At 42.3% G+C, this 15,403-nt stretch overlaps 1 protein-coding gene across 3 annotated transcripts in view; it reads right to left on the bottom strand.

Moving 5' to 3' along the window:
• Window positions 1–15,403, bottom strand: part of ACSS2 (acyl-CoA synthetase short chain family member 2) — a 47,694-nt gene that overhangs the window by 11,138 nt on the left and 21,153 nt on the right. For 2 of the 3 annotated variants that reach the window (XM_082670329.1, XM_082670327.1), the window contains exons 3-8: window positions 3,108–3,199; window positions 2,786–2,889; window positions 2,466–2,538; window positions 2,109–2,184; window positions 1,833–1,947; window positions 1,002–1,040 (exon numbers count right to left, since the gene is read on the bottom strand). In XM_082670329.1, the coding sequence (XP_082526455.1) occupies window positions 1,002–1,040; window positions 1,833–1,947; window positions 2,109–2,184; window positions 2,466–2,538; window positions 2,786–2,889; window positions 3,108–3,199 (499 nt within the window). The remainder of the gene's footprint in view (window positions 1–1,001; window positions 1,041–1,832; window positions 1,948–2,108; window positions 2,185–2,465; window positions 2,539–2,785; window positions 2,890–3,107; window positions 3,200–15,403) is intronic. The other variant, XM_082670328.1, reaches the window with a different exon arrangement.

Below are 15,403 nucleotides of genomic sequence, written 5' to 3'. Positions count from 1 at the left end.
ACCCAAGTAGTCTGGCTCCAGAGCCTATACTCTAACCACTAAGTTTGTTTCCTTTTTCAAGAGAAAAGTCTTAGGTCCCTGCCTGAATTTTAAGATGAAAGCATTGTCTCCTGGGAATCAGATCTGTCTCCATCATGCTAATGAGAATAGAGAAAAGGGGGATTATATTTACCATTAGCCTAAGAGGTAGATCATAGCAGATTTAGAGTAAGACACCCTAGGAGGATGGTAAAGCTCAGAGGAATAGTGGCTCTTATGTTTTGTTTTAGTAAGGGAGGTGGGTTCCTTTAAAGCATATACTCTCATCTCTCCATTACTGATAAGGGAATTGAAGCCCAGAGAGAAGAGGTGACTTATTCAAGGTCATACAGCTAAAACTTGGTCTCTGGACTCCAAGCCCAGTCTCTCCCCTATACTAATTGGCTTTGAGTTCCCACTTAGAGATCTCCCTTCTTAGAACCACCTACAATGTAACTTTTGTTCAATTTAGCATTTAATTATATCAGAGTTTATAAATCCCAAAGTAGTTTATAAATATATTTAGGAAGCTTCTCTGCTGCCCTATGTAAAACTTAGGTTTTCATTTGTAATACACATCTAACTGCCCAACTTGATGGTGAATTCCCAAGGTCAAGGTCTGTACCTCCTCTACCTGTTCCTCCTCCTGTCTCTCCTGGTTCTGCCTCAACTAAGTGCACAGTAAAAACTTTCTGACAAGTTTACTTGGTCCTCTCTCCCACAGTGGTCCTAAGCAGGAGGAGTGAAATGGAATGTCTGTTGCTACCTCTCTGAGATCCATGCTCTACGCCAACTCAGAGAGGTAGCAACAAGCATTTGGTTTCATGACCCTTCAGAGTGACTTAGATAGCAAAGGACCTAGAAGCAGAGAGAAGGGGGTTAGGTTTGGCAGCCACCTCAATGGGGCAAACAGGCAAAGAGCAGATGGACACACAAACAAGCATGTAGGGAAGCAGTGCCCAAGGCAGTGCAGAGGTGGATACCTGGGGCCAGATGCGCTTGGGTTTCTCTTTCAGCTTACCCTGTTAAGAGCCCATGGAAAGGGTAGTGAGCAGAGTCTGAGGATAGGGGAGTGGGAGGGAAGGGTCACTGTGCCCCAAACCTCTGGCTGCCTCTTTTCCCTCAGGCCCCTCTCTCACTGGTCCTCCCAGCCTCCATTTTCCTGATCCTCTACACAGCCCCTGTACACTCAGAACCCCTAATGCGGACAGGGGTCTCCAATCTTCCTAGACTAGACTGAAGTCTCTCTAGCCCTAAGACCACTCGGAGCCCCTCAAGTCACAGAGTCTCAGGAACCCTCTGTCCTTCTGGACCCTGGAGCTTTCATCCTTCATGCCCCTTAGACCTGGAGGCCACCATTGGGCTTTTCCATCAGAAGCGTGTATCCAAAGCTAATGAGGGCCATATCTTGAGGGGCAGATCCCGGTCCTTCCATGGTGGGACCACACAGGTAGCCCACCCCAAACCACAGCCCAGCAATCAAGATGACTACAGATAGTCACCCAAGTCAGCCCATTTCTAACCCAAGCCCAAGCCCTGAACATCCCTTGTGCCTATTAGAATACCCCAACGAGCACAGGAGTCTTCCTCACAATCTCTCATGCTAAGTTCCCAAGGTACAAGGGGCTCCCTACCTACATCCAAGATCAAAGTCCCCCAGCTCCCAGTCAGCCCTGCCAGAGGAGCCATTCCTAGGATTGCTCCCAGATCCTCAGCATTATGATGAGGAAACACAGAAGGACATCGGGAACTTCCTGGGCAGGAAGAGGGAGCCACTTTGAGCCCAGAGGAGGGCATAGAAGTACCAGACTCACCTGCACATCCGGGCATGGCCTCTTAATCGGGGGGGACTGGCTGGGAGAGTCACCTGTGCCCAGTTCTGCCCGCCCCAGGTGCTTGACCACAATGCAGCATCTCACTGGGAAACCCCTGGAGGAAAGAAAAGCCTGAAGTGGTGGGCTGGTTGGCTCCAAAGAGAATTTGGCAAGACCCACCCATGTCCATCTAGGGTAGGAGGGACAAAAGGGACCTGGCACTGGGGAAATGCCTAGTCAACTCAAAGCAGTAGCCAGCAGACCAAACACACTTACTTCTCCCGACACTTCTCCAGGGCCTCGTCAGCCAGCTCCTTCAGGTTCACAAGCTTTTCCCCCCTGTAGAAGGCATCTTTGGGGAGCAACAGACATTCCAAGCCTTAGGAAGGCACCACACTCCTAGCCCTTTATCCCTAGTGAGCACAATGTCCACAGTCCTCCTGGGTAGGCCTCTTGTCTCTGGCTCTTCCAGCTGATTTGAGCTGACAGAGGGTAGGCTGAGGTGGAACCAGGAGACGAAGGGTAGGCTGCCCCTACCCTTTATGCCGAGCAGTCCCAAATACCAACTAGCTGACTGAAGACCAAGACTTTGGGTGTGGGGGGTTTTGGAGAAGGGGTGAGAGAAGTAGTCACCTGTAGTGATGAGAAGGCTGCAGCTGGAATCCAGGATCCGTTCACAAAGAGACTCTGAAGAGAAGCCCGCAAACTAGGGAAGGGAAGAAAGACTGAAGGAGAGGGCGACCCAGGGATCGAGTGAACAAGGAAAGGAGTCACTTATAAAACCTTCAGGGTCTCTAAGCCAAGGTCATAGAAGAAACTGGATAACTGATAAGGAAGCTATGACATTCTAAACTCCTTAGTCTGGTTCTTAAGACCCTCCATCATCCAGGCCCAACCTACTTCTCCTGAGCCCTATCCCCCACCAGGCCCCTTTTTCCAGCCCAAATTCCTACCACAATGGAGTGCAGAGCCCCAAGGCGGGCACACGCCAGCATGGCCACCACGAGCTCCGGTATCATGGGCATGTAGATGGCCACTCGGTCGCCCTTGCAAATGCCTGCAGGTAAAGGACACAGACCATGGACCATGGTGGACCCCACCTGCTGCTACGTGTTCCCTCTCATCCAGTTACCCACTGTCACACCCCCGCCCCAGCAGCTGACCTTTTCGGTTCCTCCGTTACCAGATTCCTTCTATTCCTTGTCTACTTCCCCCAAGTCCTCAGATACCCCAAGGCTGGGCTTTCCAGTCCTTTCCCCATATCCCCACACTCACCCTGTTTTCGGAGAACATTGCTGAAATGACACACTTGGACCAGAAGCTCACGGTATGTGATCTGGGTGGTCTCCTCTGGCTCATTGCCCTCCCTGAGATACATCAGAAAGAGCCAGTCATTAGGGAGTATGACCTCTTCCCCAAACAAAAAAATAGGAACAGTCATAAAATCCATTCAGTAACACCAAGGCCTGGGAATGTCCCATGAGGGTGAGCCATCTGCCACCACACCTTGAGCTGACTGGTCAGATACATTGACTTTACAAGGTGTACTTTATTCACAAGCTGTGTGTCACAGGAAAATGCACTGCCATCTCTGAACCTCATTTAATTTGATAAAATGGGATGATGGTTTTCTCTCTTCCATCCTAGGCATGTATTAAGGAGAATTTATATCATGGATGTGATTCTTCCTGAAAGTGATGTCAACACTGCACTGGTGTTACTCAAGTGGGGTCTCCAGATCACTTGTACCCAAGTCACCTAGGGAACTTGTTAAAATGTAGATTCCTGAGCCCAAACTTAGAATCACAATCACAACGTCCAAGAATCTGCTTCTTTACTACAAGCTGGTATAAATAATCAGTAGGTTATATATAAAATAGATAACTAATAAGGACCTACTGTATAGCACAGGGAACTCTACTCAGTACTCTGTAATGGCCTACATGGGAAAAGAATCTAAAAAAGAGTGGATATGTGTATATGTATAACAGATTCACTTTGCTGTACACCTGAAACTAACACAACATTGTAAATCAACTATACTCGAAAAAGAATTTTAAAAAAAAAGAATCAGTAGGTAATTCTGATGCACATTTAAAGTTAAGACTCACTACCCTCTATCAGCTGATTTCTACCTCCTCAGCCTTGCCTCCTACTCCTGTCTAGGCTTCAGCCTGGTTTCTTTCAGTCATTCTTTCATTTATTCATTTGCTTATTCAACTCCTATGTGCTATATATATGTATAGAAATAAGGCACTGATGAACAAGATAAGCAAGATCCCTGACAACATGGAGCTTATATTCCAATGATAGTGCAGGAAATACACAAGTAAAAAATATAACCAAGATAATTTCAGATTATGATAAGCATTATGAAGAATATAAAGAATGACATAATAATGACTGAGAAATAATTTTCAAAAAGACATCTTAAGGAACTTTCAGACTGTATGCAAAGATTTAACTATAAGAATATTCCCCTCAGTATTATTTTTCAATTTTATGATTTTCAAATAAGTAATACATACAAATCGTACTGCATAAAAAGATATGTAATGAGAAGTGTCCCTCCCACCCCTAACCTCCAATCACCCTGCCTCCTGGCAACCATTGTAACTACTATGTTGTGTTAACTTTCCAGAAATAGTCAGTATGCAGACAGGGCCACTCCTAGTAAGATGAAGGGTATAGGGCAACTGAACTAGTGAGGAGTAACCAAGAAATCTCTTTGGAAGAAGGCTACACCGTTAGCATCTTTCATAAGGTCCTTGGGATATCGTTGAAGATGGAAATTTTAAAAATGAATTTAAAAAACTGAATTTTAATCCTGTTCAGAAGAGAAATAAGTACTTCACAGTCCCCAACCAAGCATGGAATGGGGATGTGGGAAAAAGCTGCTTCAACGATAGGACAGGCCTATTAGACAAGCATATATACATGCATTTATGTTTATGTATTCTCTTTTTTTCTATACAAATGATGGCATACAATACACACTACTCTGTATCTTGTTTTTTATTAAATATAATACACATCCAATAAACTGCACAAATCTTAAGTATAGAGCTTGATCATCTCACTTTATTTTGAAATTTAACAATATATCTTGACATTATTTTCCATTAAGACTTACAGTGCTATTTCATTTTCTTTGTCATCTGCATAATGTTCCACTGTTTATGTATGCCATAATTTATATTTAACAAATAAATATTTCAGTGAATATCTTTTTTAATATGTCATTTACTCACTTGAAAATATACCTGTAGGATGAATTAGTAGAACTGAAATCGTTGAGTCAAAGGATATGTACATTTCAAATATTCATAAATATTAGAGGATAGCTACTTTAAGTAAGATGGTGAGGGAAGGCCTCTCTCTTTTTTTTTGGCCTTACGTGGGCCTCTCACTGTCGTGGCCTCTCCTGTTGCGGAGCACAGGCTCCGGATGCGCAGGCTCAGCGGCCATGGCTCATGGGCCCAGCCGCTCCGCGGCATGTGGGATCTTCCCAGACAGGGGCACAAACCCGTGTCCCCTGCATCAGCAGGCGGACTCTCAACCACTGCGCCACCAGGGAAGCCCCCAAAGGCCTCTCTCTGGAGAGATGATATTTGAGCTAAGACCCAAGTAATGAAAAGTAGGCAACTATGTAAGGTCTTGGGAAGAGGATCCTGGGCAAAGAGAACATCAAAATTTGGAAAGGCACTGAGGTGGTAAAGAGCTTGGCCTATTCAAAGAACAGAAAGGAAGCCAGTATGGCTGGAGCATAGTGAGCAAGAAGTGGGGTAAGAATCAGAGGTAGGCAGCAGCCCGATCACATAGGGCCTTGTAGGCATGGTAAGAAGTCTGAATTTTATTCTAAGTAGGTTCCGCCTGGCTTCCCTTATACACAAAGTCCCACGTCCACACTCTTAATCATGCCATTGCCCCTGCTCAGAATGCCTTCCCACCTCCTTCAGGCTCCAGCACCACGTAGCCCCCCCATAAAGGTCATTTTTTCCCCTCTTCCTTACTACCCAGGGTACTTATGAAGGAGGTAACTGAAACTCAGAGAGATGTAGTAACTTGGTCCAGGTCACACAATAATAGGTGGCAGAGCCAAGAATAGATCCTCAGGTCTTCTGATTTCAAGTCAGGACTCTTTCTCCTCATGCTGTGAAGGACAGCGACTAGCAGGGAAGCTAGGCCTTTGGAGATTTCACAGAAGATTATCAGCTTCTTTCCAGTTCCTGGCTAGATGAGTTAGTTACTATCCTCTCCTTGGCTTAGCCCTCCTAGGGCTGAGAGGAGACAAGCACAGAGAGCTATCTAAAGTGGGAAGGAACGGGGAGAGAGGAAGCTGGCAAATGGCCCTGAAGGCCAGATGCGAAAAAGCCATTTCCAAAACTGGCTCACTGACGAGTGGCACACCAGAACATCTCTAGTTACAGCTAAATGCCAACATATACAACACACCCATGCAAACCAGCTGACCTGTATGCATTCACATACATAAAATCATATATACTAATATAAAAACACTGTAGGGCTTCCCTGGTGGCGCAGTGGTTGAGAGTCTGCCTGCCGATGCAGGGGACACAGGTTCGCGCCCTGGTCCGGGAAGATCCCACATGCCGCGGAGCGGCTGGGCCCGTGAGCCATGGCCGCTGAGCCTGCACGTCCAGAGCCTGTGCTCCGCAACGGGAGAGGCCACAACAGTGAGAGGCGCGCATACCGCAAAAAAAAAAAGAAAAAAAGAAAAAAAACACTGTAGAAATACAAGCTGCTCATTTGCACACATAGGCACAAATAGCATAAGCATATGGACCTTGGCAAGTGTATGTATGTACCACACATTTATATACCCACGTATGTGTACAGCTTGCCCCACCAGAAACTCTCTATCACATTATTCTGTTTCATTTTCTTCATGGAACTTTCTATTACTTGAAATTATCTCATGTATTTTATTCACTTGTATATTATCTGCATCTTTCACTGGAATATAAACTCCATGAAAACAAAAACCTTGTCTGTTTTGTTCATTGCTACATCCCTAGCACTTAGAATAGAGCCTGGTACATAGAAGGTGCCCAGGAATATATAAGCACAAACCTATACAAGAACAGCTTACTTGAGCCCACTTCCAGTTACACACACAGAGTGTACATCCCTCTCCCTGGCCCTGGGCTTAAGTTATACATTATTGATATAGGCACCTTACTCCTTCCAGTGTCTTCTTTCTCTGACATACACACCCAGCTAGGGCCCCTGGCTGGTTGGGAGAGGGGAGGAGACAAAGTACTAGTCTCAGCCCTCTAGGATGTTAACAGATTTTTGCTTTGTGACCACCTAGAGGCGTGGAATAGGAAGGGTGGGAGGGAGACGCAAGAGGGAGGGGATATGGGGATATATGTATACATATAGCTGATTCACTTTGTTATACAGCAGAAACTAACACAACATTGTAAAGCAATGATACTCCAATAAAGATGTTAAAAAAATAAAAGAACATCCAATTTAGTCTCCTAACTCCAAAGAAATCCAAAGAGTCCATTTGCTGTGCTCAAGGTCACATTGTACAATAGTTTGTGGCAGATCAGGGACCAGGACTCAGGGTCCAGGCCTCTTTTTTCTACACTAGGAGCTGCAAACTCAAAAATCAATAGGGGGGGCTTCCCTGGTGGTGCAGTGGTTGAGAGTCTGCCGGCCAATGCAAGGGACATGGGTTCGAGTCCTGGTCTGGGAAGATCCCACATGCCGCAGAGCAACTAGTCCCGTGAGCCACAACTACTGAGCCTGCGCGTCTGGAGCCTGTGCTCCGCAACAAGAGAGGCTGCGATAGTGAAAGGCCTGTGCACCGTGATGAAGAGTGGCCCCCACTTGCCGCAACTAGAGAAAGCCCTCGCACAGAAACGAAGACCCCAAACGAAGACCCTAGTCTAAATAAATAAATTAATTAAAAAAAAAGATAGAATTAATATCTAAAATTTCTTGAAAAAACAAAAAATCAATAGGGTTCAGGGGCTTCCCTGGTGGGGCAATGGTTAAGAATCCACCTGCCAATGCAGGGAACATGGGTTTGAGCCCTGGTCCAGGAAGATCCCACATGCCACGGAGCAACTAAGCCTGTGCGCCACAACTACTGAGCCTGCGTTCTAGAGCCCGTGAGCCACAACTACTGAGCCCATGTGCCACAACTACTGAAGCCCGCACACCTAGAGCCCGTGCTCCACAACGAGAAGCCACTGCGATGAGAAGCCTGCGCACCGCATCGAAGAGTAGCCCCCGCTCGCCGCAGCTAGAGAAAGCCTGCGTGCAGCAACGAAGACCCAATGCAGCCAAAAATAAATAGATAAATTAATTTAATTAATTAAAAAAAAAGAAAGTGAAAAGACAACCCACAGAATGGGAGAAATATTTGGAAAAAAAAAAGAACGAAATTTCGCCATTTGTGATAACATGGATGGACCTAGAGGGTATTATGCTAAATGAAGTAAGTCAAACAGAGAAAGACAAATACCATATGATTTCACTTATATGTGGACTCTAAAAACAAAATAAACAAACATAATGAAACAGAAACAGATTCATAGATACGGAGAAAAAACTAAAGGCTGCTGGGGGGTGCTGGGCAGGGGGGAAGGATGGGTGAAACAGGCAAAGGAGCTTAAGAGGTACAAACTTTCAGTTATAAAATAAAAAAGTCTTGGGGATGTAATGTACAGCATAGGGAATATAGTCAATAATACAATAACTTTGTATGGTGACAGATGGTAGCTAGACTTATTGTGGTGATCATTTTTGTAATGTATAAAACTATCGAATCACTATGTTATACACCTGAAACCAATATAATATTGTAAGTAAATTATACTTCAATTAAAAAAAGCCTAGGTGAAATATCAATATGTGTCAAGTGTAGAAAATTATATGTTTGGAATGTTTCATAATTTTAAAATTTGAATCATAAGTAAATAAAACCTTTTAATATATCCAAAAAAGAAAATAGCAGCATATGTGCAATGACACTTAGTTTTGGGGGGCCAATAGGGAGAGGCAGGGACTGGAAAACTGGAGAATACATGCTCTGGCAAGAAGAGGCATCTAGTACTTAAACTTAGTGTCTATTAACTTTGCCCTCTGGGAATAAGGTCTCAATGTTGCCAATTTTTTCAGTTTTTCAAAGAGGCCTGAAACCTGTTTTTAAATTTTTAAGTGTTGACAATTAATTTTTTTTTAATTAATTTTTATTGGAGTATAGTTGCTTTACAATGTTGTGTTAGTTTCTTCAGTACAGCAAAGTGAATCAGTTATACATATACATATATCCCCTCTTTTTTCGATTTCCTTCCCATTTAGGTCACCATAGAGCACTGAGTAGAGTTCCCTGTGCTATACAGCAGGTCCTCGTTAGTTATCTATTTTATGACAATTAATTTTTAAAAGTTTTAAACACTGTAGTCAAACAAAACTATTAATGAGAGATTTAGCTGATGGGCTACAGATTGGGAACACTTGCTGTAGACCCAACTACTTCCCTCTCACCTGGAGGCCATATGGTATGGAACAACTCAAAGTATATAATCTTCTCATATTTTTCTTCCAGGAAAACTTCTGCAACTACCTTACCCTTATACTCTCCAAATTTTACTGTAGTCCACTACTGATTCAAAATATATGTAGAATTAGACTACTTCCCTTCACATCTACTTCTACTATCATAGTCCAAAATCACCATTAGTCAGATCATGTCATTCCTCTGCTCAAAATGCAAGTCCTCACACTGGCCTGCTAGTTCCTACATGGTCTATTCCCTCATTACCTCTTTGTCCTCAAGTACTCCCATTCTCTCTTCCTCTCCCTCTCTCTCTGTTCCAGCCACACAGCCTCCACACTGTTTGGCAAGAACACCAAGCACACTTTGCCTCAGAACTTTTGCCCTCTACTTGAGCATTCTTCCCCCAGGTAGCCACATGACTTATTCCCTATTTTTGAGTTATTGCTCAAATGTTGGCTTCTCAGTGAGGCCATCCTTGACCACTCCATATAAAAGGGCACTTCTTGTCCACCCCGCAGCCCCAGGTGCTCCAAGGTAACATCTTCCACGAAGTCTTCCCTAGTTTCTCTTTTCCCCCACCTACCTCAAAGCTGAAAGTTCTTTCTTCCTTCCAAGTCCCTTTATCTCACTTTCCTTGTGATCTATTGGTTTACCTTGTATTGCATTTATTGGGGCCTTATCTTTCCCCTTATACCCTGGGTTCTTGGAGGGCAGGGATCATGTCTTCGTTTCTGTCTCCTCTGTGCGCAGTAGGCACAGTAAGTACTTAAGGTTCGTGGTCAAATCATTGAAAAACTTATAATTGATTAATGACAGGGAAGACTAGAGCTCTCCTCTTAATATGAGAAGGATAGTCATTAGATTGGAGATTTTAGTTCCCTAGACTAGCAGAAAAGTAAGGCACAAGATAGGAGGAAAGAGCTGAGGAAAAAAATAGGTGGGGAAAACTGGGTTCTTCACAGAAGCATCAGATGGCAGGATCTAACCTAGTGGGTTAGGTCTTCCAGAGGAGAAACATCCTGATGAGAGTAGTCAAACCTGTTATAAGAGGAAGACTGGACTGATCTGTTTAGCCTGGAGGTGAGAAGATACTGAGAGGCATGATAGTAAGTCTCAAATATCTGTATCTCTGTTGCCTCCACCCTAGCAGAAGCCACCTTCATCTCTTGCCTGGATGACCACAATGGCCCCAAACTGGTCTTCCACTTCACTCTTGCCCCCTTCCAATCCATACATAAACCAAAATGACCTATTATAAACACAAACCAGACTACAGCACCTCCTGCTTAAAACCCTTTAGTGGCTTCCATTGCATGTAGAAGAAAATCCAAACTTTACTATGCCTTGTATCTTCTCCAGCTCATCTTATGTCATTGTCCCATTCTGCTTAATAGACTCCAAACACATTAGCCTTCTGACCGACAGAACATGCCATGTTCTTTTCCTATCTTCCTTGAACTCTTTGAATGGTTTTCTCTATCTCATGTTTCAGATCTCAGTTTAACTGTCACTTCCTAGTGAGGCTTTTCCATGACCACCCCAAGTAGCATTAGTCCTTCCTGTTATTCTTCATCACAAAACTGTGTATTTTTTTCGTAGCATTTTTCTCAAGCTGTAATTATTTTATTTACTTATTTACTTTTTTTTTTTTGCTAATTATCTGTCTCCCCTACTAGACTGTAAGCTTCCTGAAGGCAGAGACCATGTTAGTCTTGTTCACTGCTGAATCCCCCGTACCTTGCAAGGAACCCTGTATATAGCAGATGCTCAATAAATACTTGCTGAATGAATGAATGAACCTGAAGGATAATTATGGGAAAGAAGCAGACTAGCATTTTGTAATTATAAATGGAAGAGCTATGTCAATTGGGAGAGTTCAATATAAGGAAAGCCTTTCTAAATGTCAGAGCTGTCCAGAAGCATAGGAGTGTGCAGGTTGGACCAGGGAGACCCTGACATCTACTTGATCATTCTTGAGGGAGTGGGGTCCTTGGAATTTTCATTTTATAAGCAACCATGTGATTCATGTTCAGTGAAGTTTGAGATGACCTTTAAGGCCCTTTGAACTTTGAGATTCTTTGATTCTGTAAAATTAAGAAATAATGTGTGCTATGATCCATAAAGCACTGCACAAATGTGAAGCACTTAGATATAAGTATACCCTCAAGTCACTTTCCCTTTCACCAAGGGAGCAGGGAGTGGGAGCAACATAACTTGACCAATTAGCAGCTTAATGTTCCCTCTGGGTACTCCTGGATGAACAGGGAAAAAGGCTGGAGGAGGAGGTGGGAGGAGGCAAATACCAAAGACTGAATCCTAAATCACTTAGAATGCCAGAGGAGGATAGCGCTTTTGATGTTCACCACCCTTATTTACAGATGAGAAACCTATTGCACAGATGGGAAGCGATGGCCTCGAGGTTACTTAGCACATTAGTAGCAGCATTATTCTAAAGCAGAGCTATCCAATATGGTAGCCACAAGCCACATATAGCTATTGAACACTTGAAATGTGGTGGAGGAACTGAATTTTAATTTAATTTAATCTATTTTAAATATTAACAGTCACCCGTGGCTAGCTCTAGAGTCTATGTCTCTAGTTCAGGGCATTCTCCTGCTAAATGACATGGCCTCCAAAAGGGCAATGTTGTTTCCAAAACCAGAATTAGCATAAAGAAGAAAATCAAAGTGTAGGAGTCCTGAGAACTGTGGGGTTAAAGTCCACCAAATGTGGATTTTAGTACAGCTATGATCACCCAAGAGAATTGAAAACATACATCCATACAAAACCTTGTTCACAAAGTTCGTAGCAGCATTATTCAAGATATCAAAAAGTGAAAACAATCCAAATATACATCAACTAAAGAATGGATAAATAAAATATGGTATGTCCATACAATGGAGTATTATTCTGCATAAAAAGTAATGAAGTACTGATACATGCTACAACATGGATGAACCTTGACAAGATTATGCTAAGTGAAAGAAGCTAGACACAAAAGACCACATACTGTATGATTCTATTCATGTGAAATGTGCAGAAGAGCGAAAGCCATAGAGACAAAAAGTAGATTAGTGGTTGCCTAGGGCTGAGGCAAGGAAAGTTGGAAGAAAATGAAGAGTGGTTGTTAATGAGTATGGGGTTTCTTTTTGCAGTGGTGAAAATGTTCTAAAATTGATTGCGATGATGGTTACACAACTCTTTGAATATGCCAAAAGTCACTGAATTGTACTTTAAATGGGTAAACTATATGCTATGAATTATATCTGAGAAATTTTTGAACTTACTGTGGTTTTGATTAGAACTGCAAAAAGCACACAGATTTGGGAAAAAAAGCAGACATCTATACAAATCTTCCTTTCCTGAAAGATTGAACCTTAGCACTATTAGCATTATTAGCACTTAGCACTATTCATTCACACTGTTCATTCATTCATACTGTCTCTTTCTATTTGCCTAAAGACTTGCTACTTATTTGTTTTATTTTTAACATTATAGTCATATGTATACACCTGTTTCCCTCACTGGATTGTGAGTTCCTTAAAGGCAGGCAGGACATCGTTTTATCTGTTTCCTCCTCAGTGCCTAGCAAACAAAGTTTGACACGCAGTGGGCACTTAATACATAATTGTGAAATGAATGGATAAAAATATGAACAAATAAACTCTGCTCACATGATCAGCCAGATCTAGGCTGATCAGAGTGAGAAAACATGGAAGGAAAGAGGGGATAATAGAGGATACAAATGAAGAAGACAGATGCTAAACAGGCAGCGGGAAACAGACACAGAGGAAAAATATTTAAAACTTAATGGAATGGGATTTGGAAACATATCAAGAAGAGTTTCTTGAGCCCCTACAGTGGGCTCAGTTCTGGACTCTATGCCATGGAAGAGACTGGAAGAAGTCCTTGGATGTGCAGTTCAGGTTGTGAGACACATACTTCGCAGTTTGAGCTATAATTACACCCTGTTCTCCTGCCAGCTATTTTCAGGCTTTGCTCCAGAGACCTTGTGCCTGTTCCCCCTGCCCAAAGTGGCTTTGGTGACAGTTGGATTCCACATGTCTTCTCTGTTGAGAAGGCAGACCTGGGCCAGTATAGAAGTTAACCCTTTTCCCACTGCCTACATGCCTGCTTACAGGAGGGAAATCATACACATTCATTCCTACCATCCAGTTGTTCCTGGATGGAACAACTATGCTAGCCTTCCTCAAAACAAGTGAATGAGGGCAGCTCTCTTAGCTCCTTTATTATCACAGCATTTGGAATGCTGCCTTAAACAGGAATATGCCTGGGTTAGAAAAAGAAAGTGGGAAGAACAGCCAGGAACAACATACTACATGTACATCAAGTCTCTCAAGTATAACAGACACATGCAAAAATATTCACTTCAATGGTTCTTTGTTATTTAGGTAGATATCATAGTTTAAATCAGTAGTTTTCAAGCTAGAGTACTCTATTCCTGTATGTACCTGAGCAGGAAAAGTTTTAAGAGAATAAGTGTCCAGAGACTCAATTTTCATATGTAATCTTTCCTAACATTGATCTAAGTTGGCTCTCCTTTCCCACTTTCTTTCTCCCACTTTATAAAACAATGCCATCTCTCTCTCTTATCCCAAACCTTATTATGCCAATACAATGCTGAGGTTAAAAAAAACCCTCCAGAGTGCCAAACAAAGGGGCAGTTTGAAAATGCATAACTTCAGAGGGAGAGCCCCAAGAAAGCAAATCAGAGAGCTTCCATAAGAAATCAATATTGAAAGGAGTAACATCTTAATTGACAAACTCATGGCAAGTCTACTTGCCTTATTTCTCCTAGAATTATAATTCAGAAGTTAAATAGTTATCACAGGTCATATATTAGCATAACTGCTTTAACTGAAAAAGAAGTTAGGCATTTTCTAACAAAGTAAATCTGATTTGGCTATGTTGACAGTGAGAACTGGCTGTTCAAATTAGGTAATATGATAAACATTTTCTGTAAATTATATGAGCTAAATTTGCAGTTTCAAGATTTTGAAAAAGATATATAAAATATATACATGTATACAATAAAAAACACATTGGAAATTAAATTCTTTGCAATTATTTAATATTACAATAAAATGTTTAAATGTGAACTTTAAAATGTGTGAAGAGCTACATAATTTTTCAAAATTCTTTTAGGCATTAGATTACTAATCTAACTAATTATTTTTCAAAGACACCCTGCCACTGCCCACCACATCAGAAACATCTGAGGAGGTTTTAAAAATACAAGTCAGAAGTCTTACCCTCTGAAAATTCTGATTCAATAGGCTGGGTGGGGTCCAGGGATCTCGATTATTAACAAGATCCTCAGGTAATTATTTGGAGTCACCAGACCTAGATTATTGTTTACCCCTAATTCAATGTATGAATTTGCACAAAATTTCCCCTCTTTTCTGAGCCTCTGTTTTCTTCTCTGTAAAGTATGAGATGGGAGGAAGGAGTCAAGAAGAGGGGGATAATCACTAATGTATCTTAGACTCCTTGATTATCATTTCTTCCTTTCAGAGGCAGGAGAATGGGTCTTAAAAATCAGTTTCAGAGAAATGAGATTATACTTGGGAAAAAAAAAAAGAACAAACTTAGCTGAGGTAGATAACAAATAAATTAAAATAATGAAACCTGTATGCCTGCCTCGCTGGTTTTTGTGTACATCAAATAAGAATCCAGCTAATTCATTACACGAGTACAGTTCCCTCACCTGATCTTCACAGCTACTTTTGCAGTAGGTAGAACATGTATTATTATCCCTGTTTTAAAGATACAAGAAATCCAGAGGACACGGATTGCCAAGGCCACACAAGGAGAATTCAGGAGAAATCTGTAACTAGGTTCCAGGTTTCTGACTTCCAGGCTAGTGTTTGTTCCACTATACCAATTTGGATTATACCTAAATGAACATGGAGAAGCCTCTCTCCTAAGAATCTCCAGGAGTACTGTAAAGAAGCTGAGAAGACTCCCATCCACTTTGAGCTTTAGCCTATGGTCAAGACCATACCCACCA

Source organism: Grampus griseus, assembly GCF_964374135.1.
Source record: "Grampus griseus genome assembly, chromosome: 14".
Taxonomy (NCBI): Eukaryota; Metazoa; Chordata; class Mammalia; order Artiodactyla; family Delphinidae; genus Grampus; species Grampus griseus.
The sequence above is the reverse complement of the archived record's forward strand: the minus strand, read 5'-3'. Positions and strand labels throughout refer to the sequence as shown.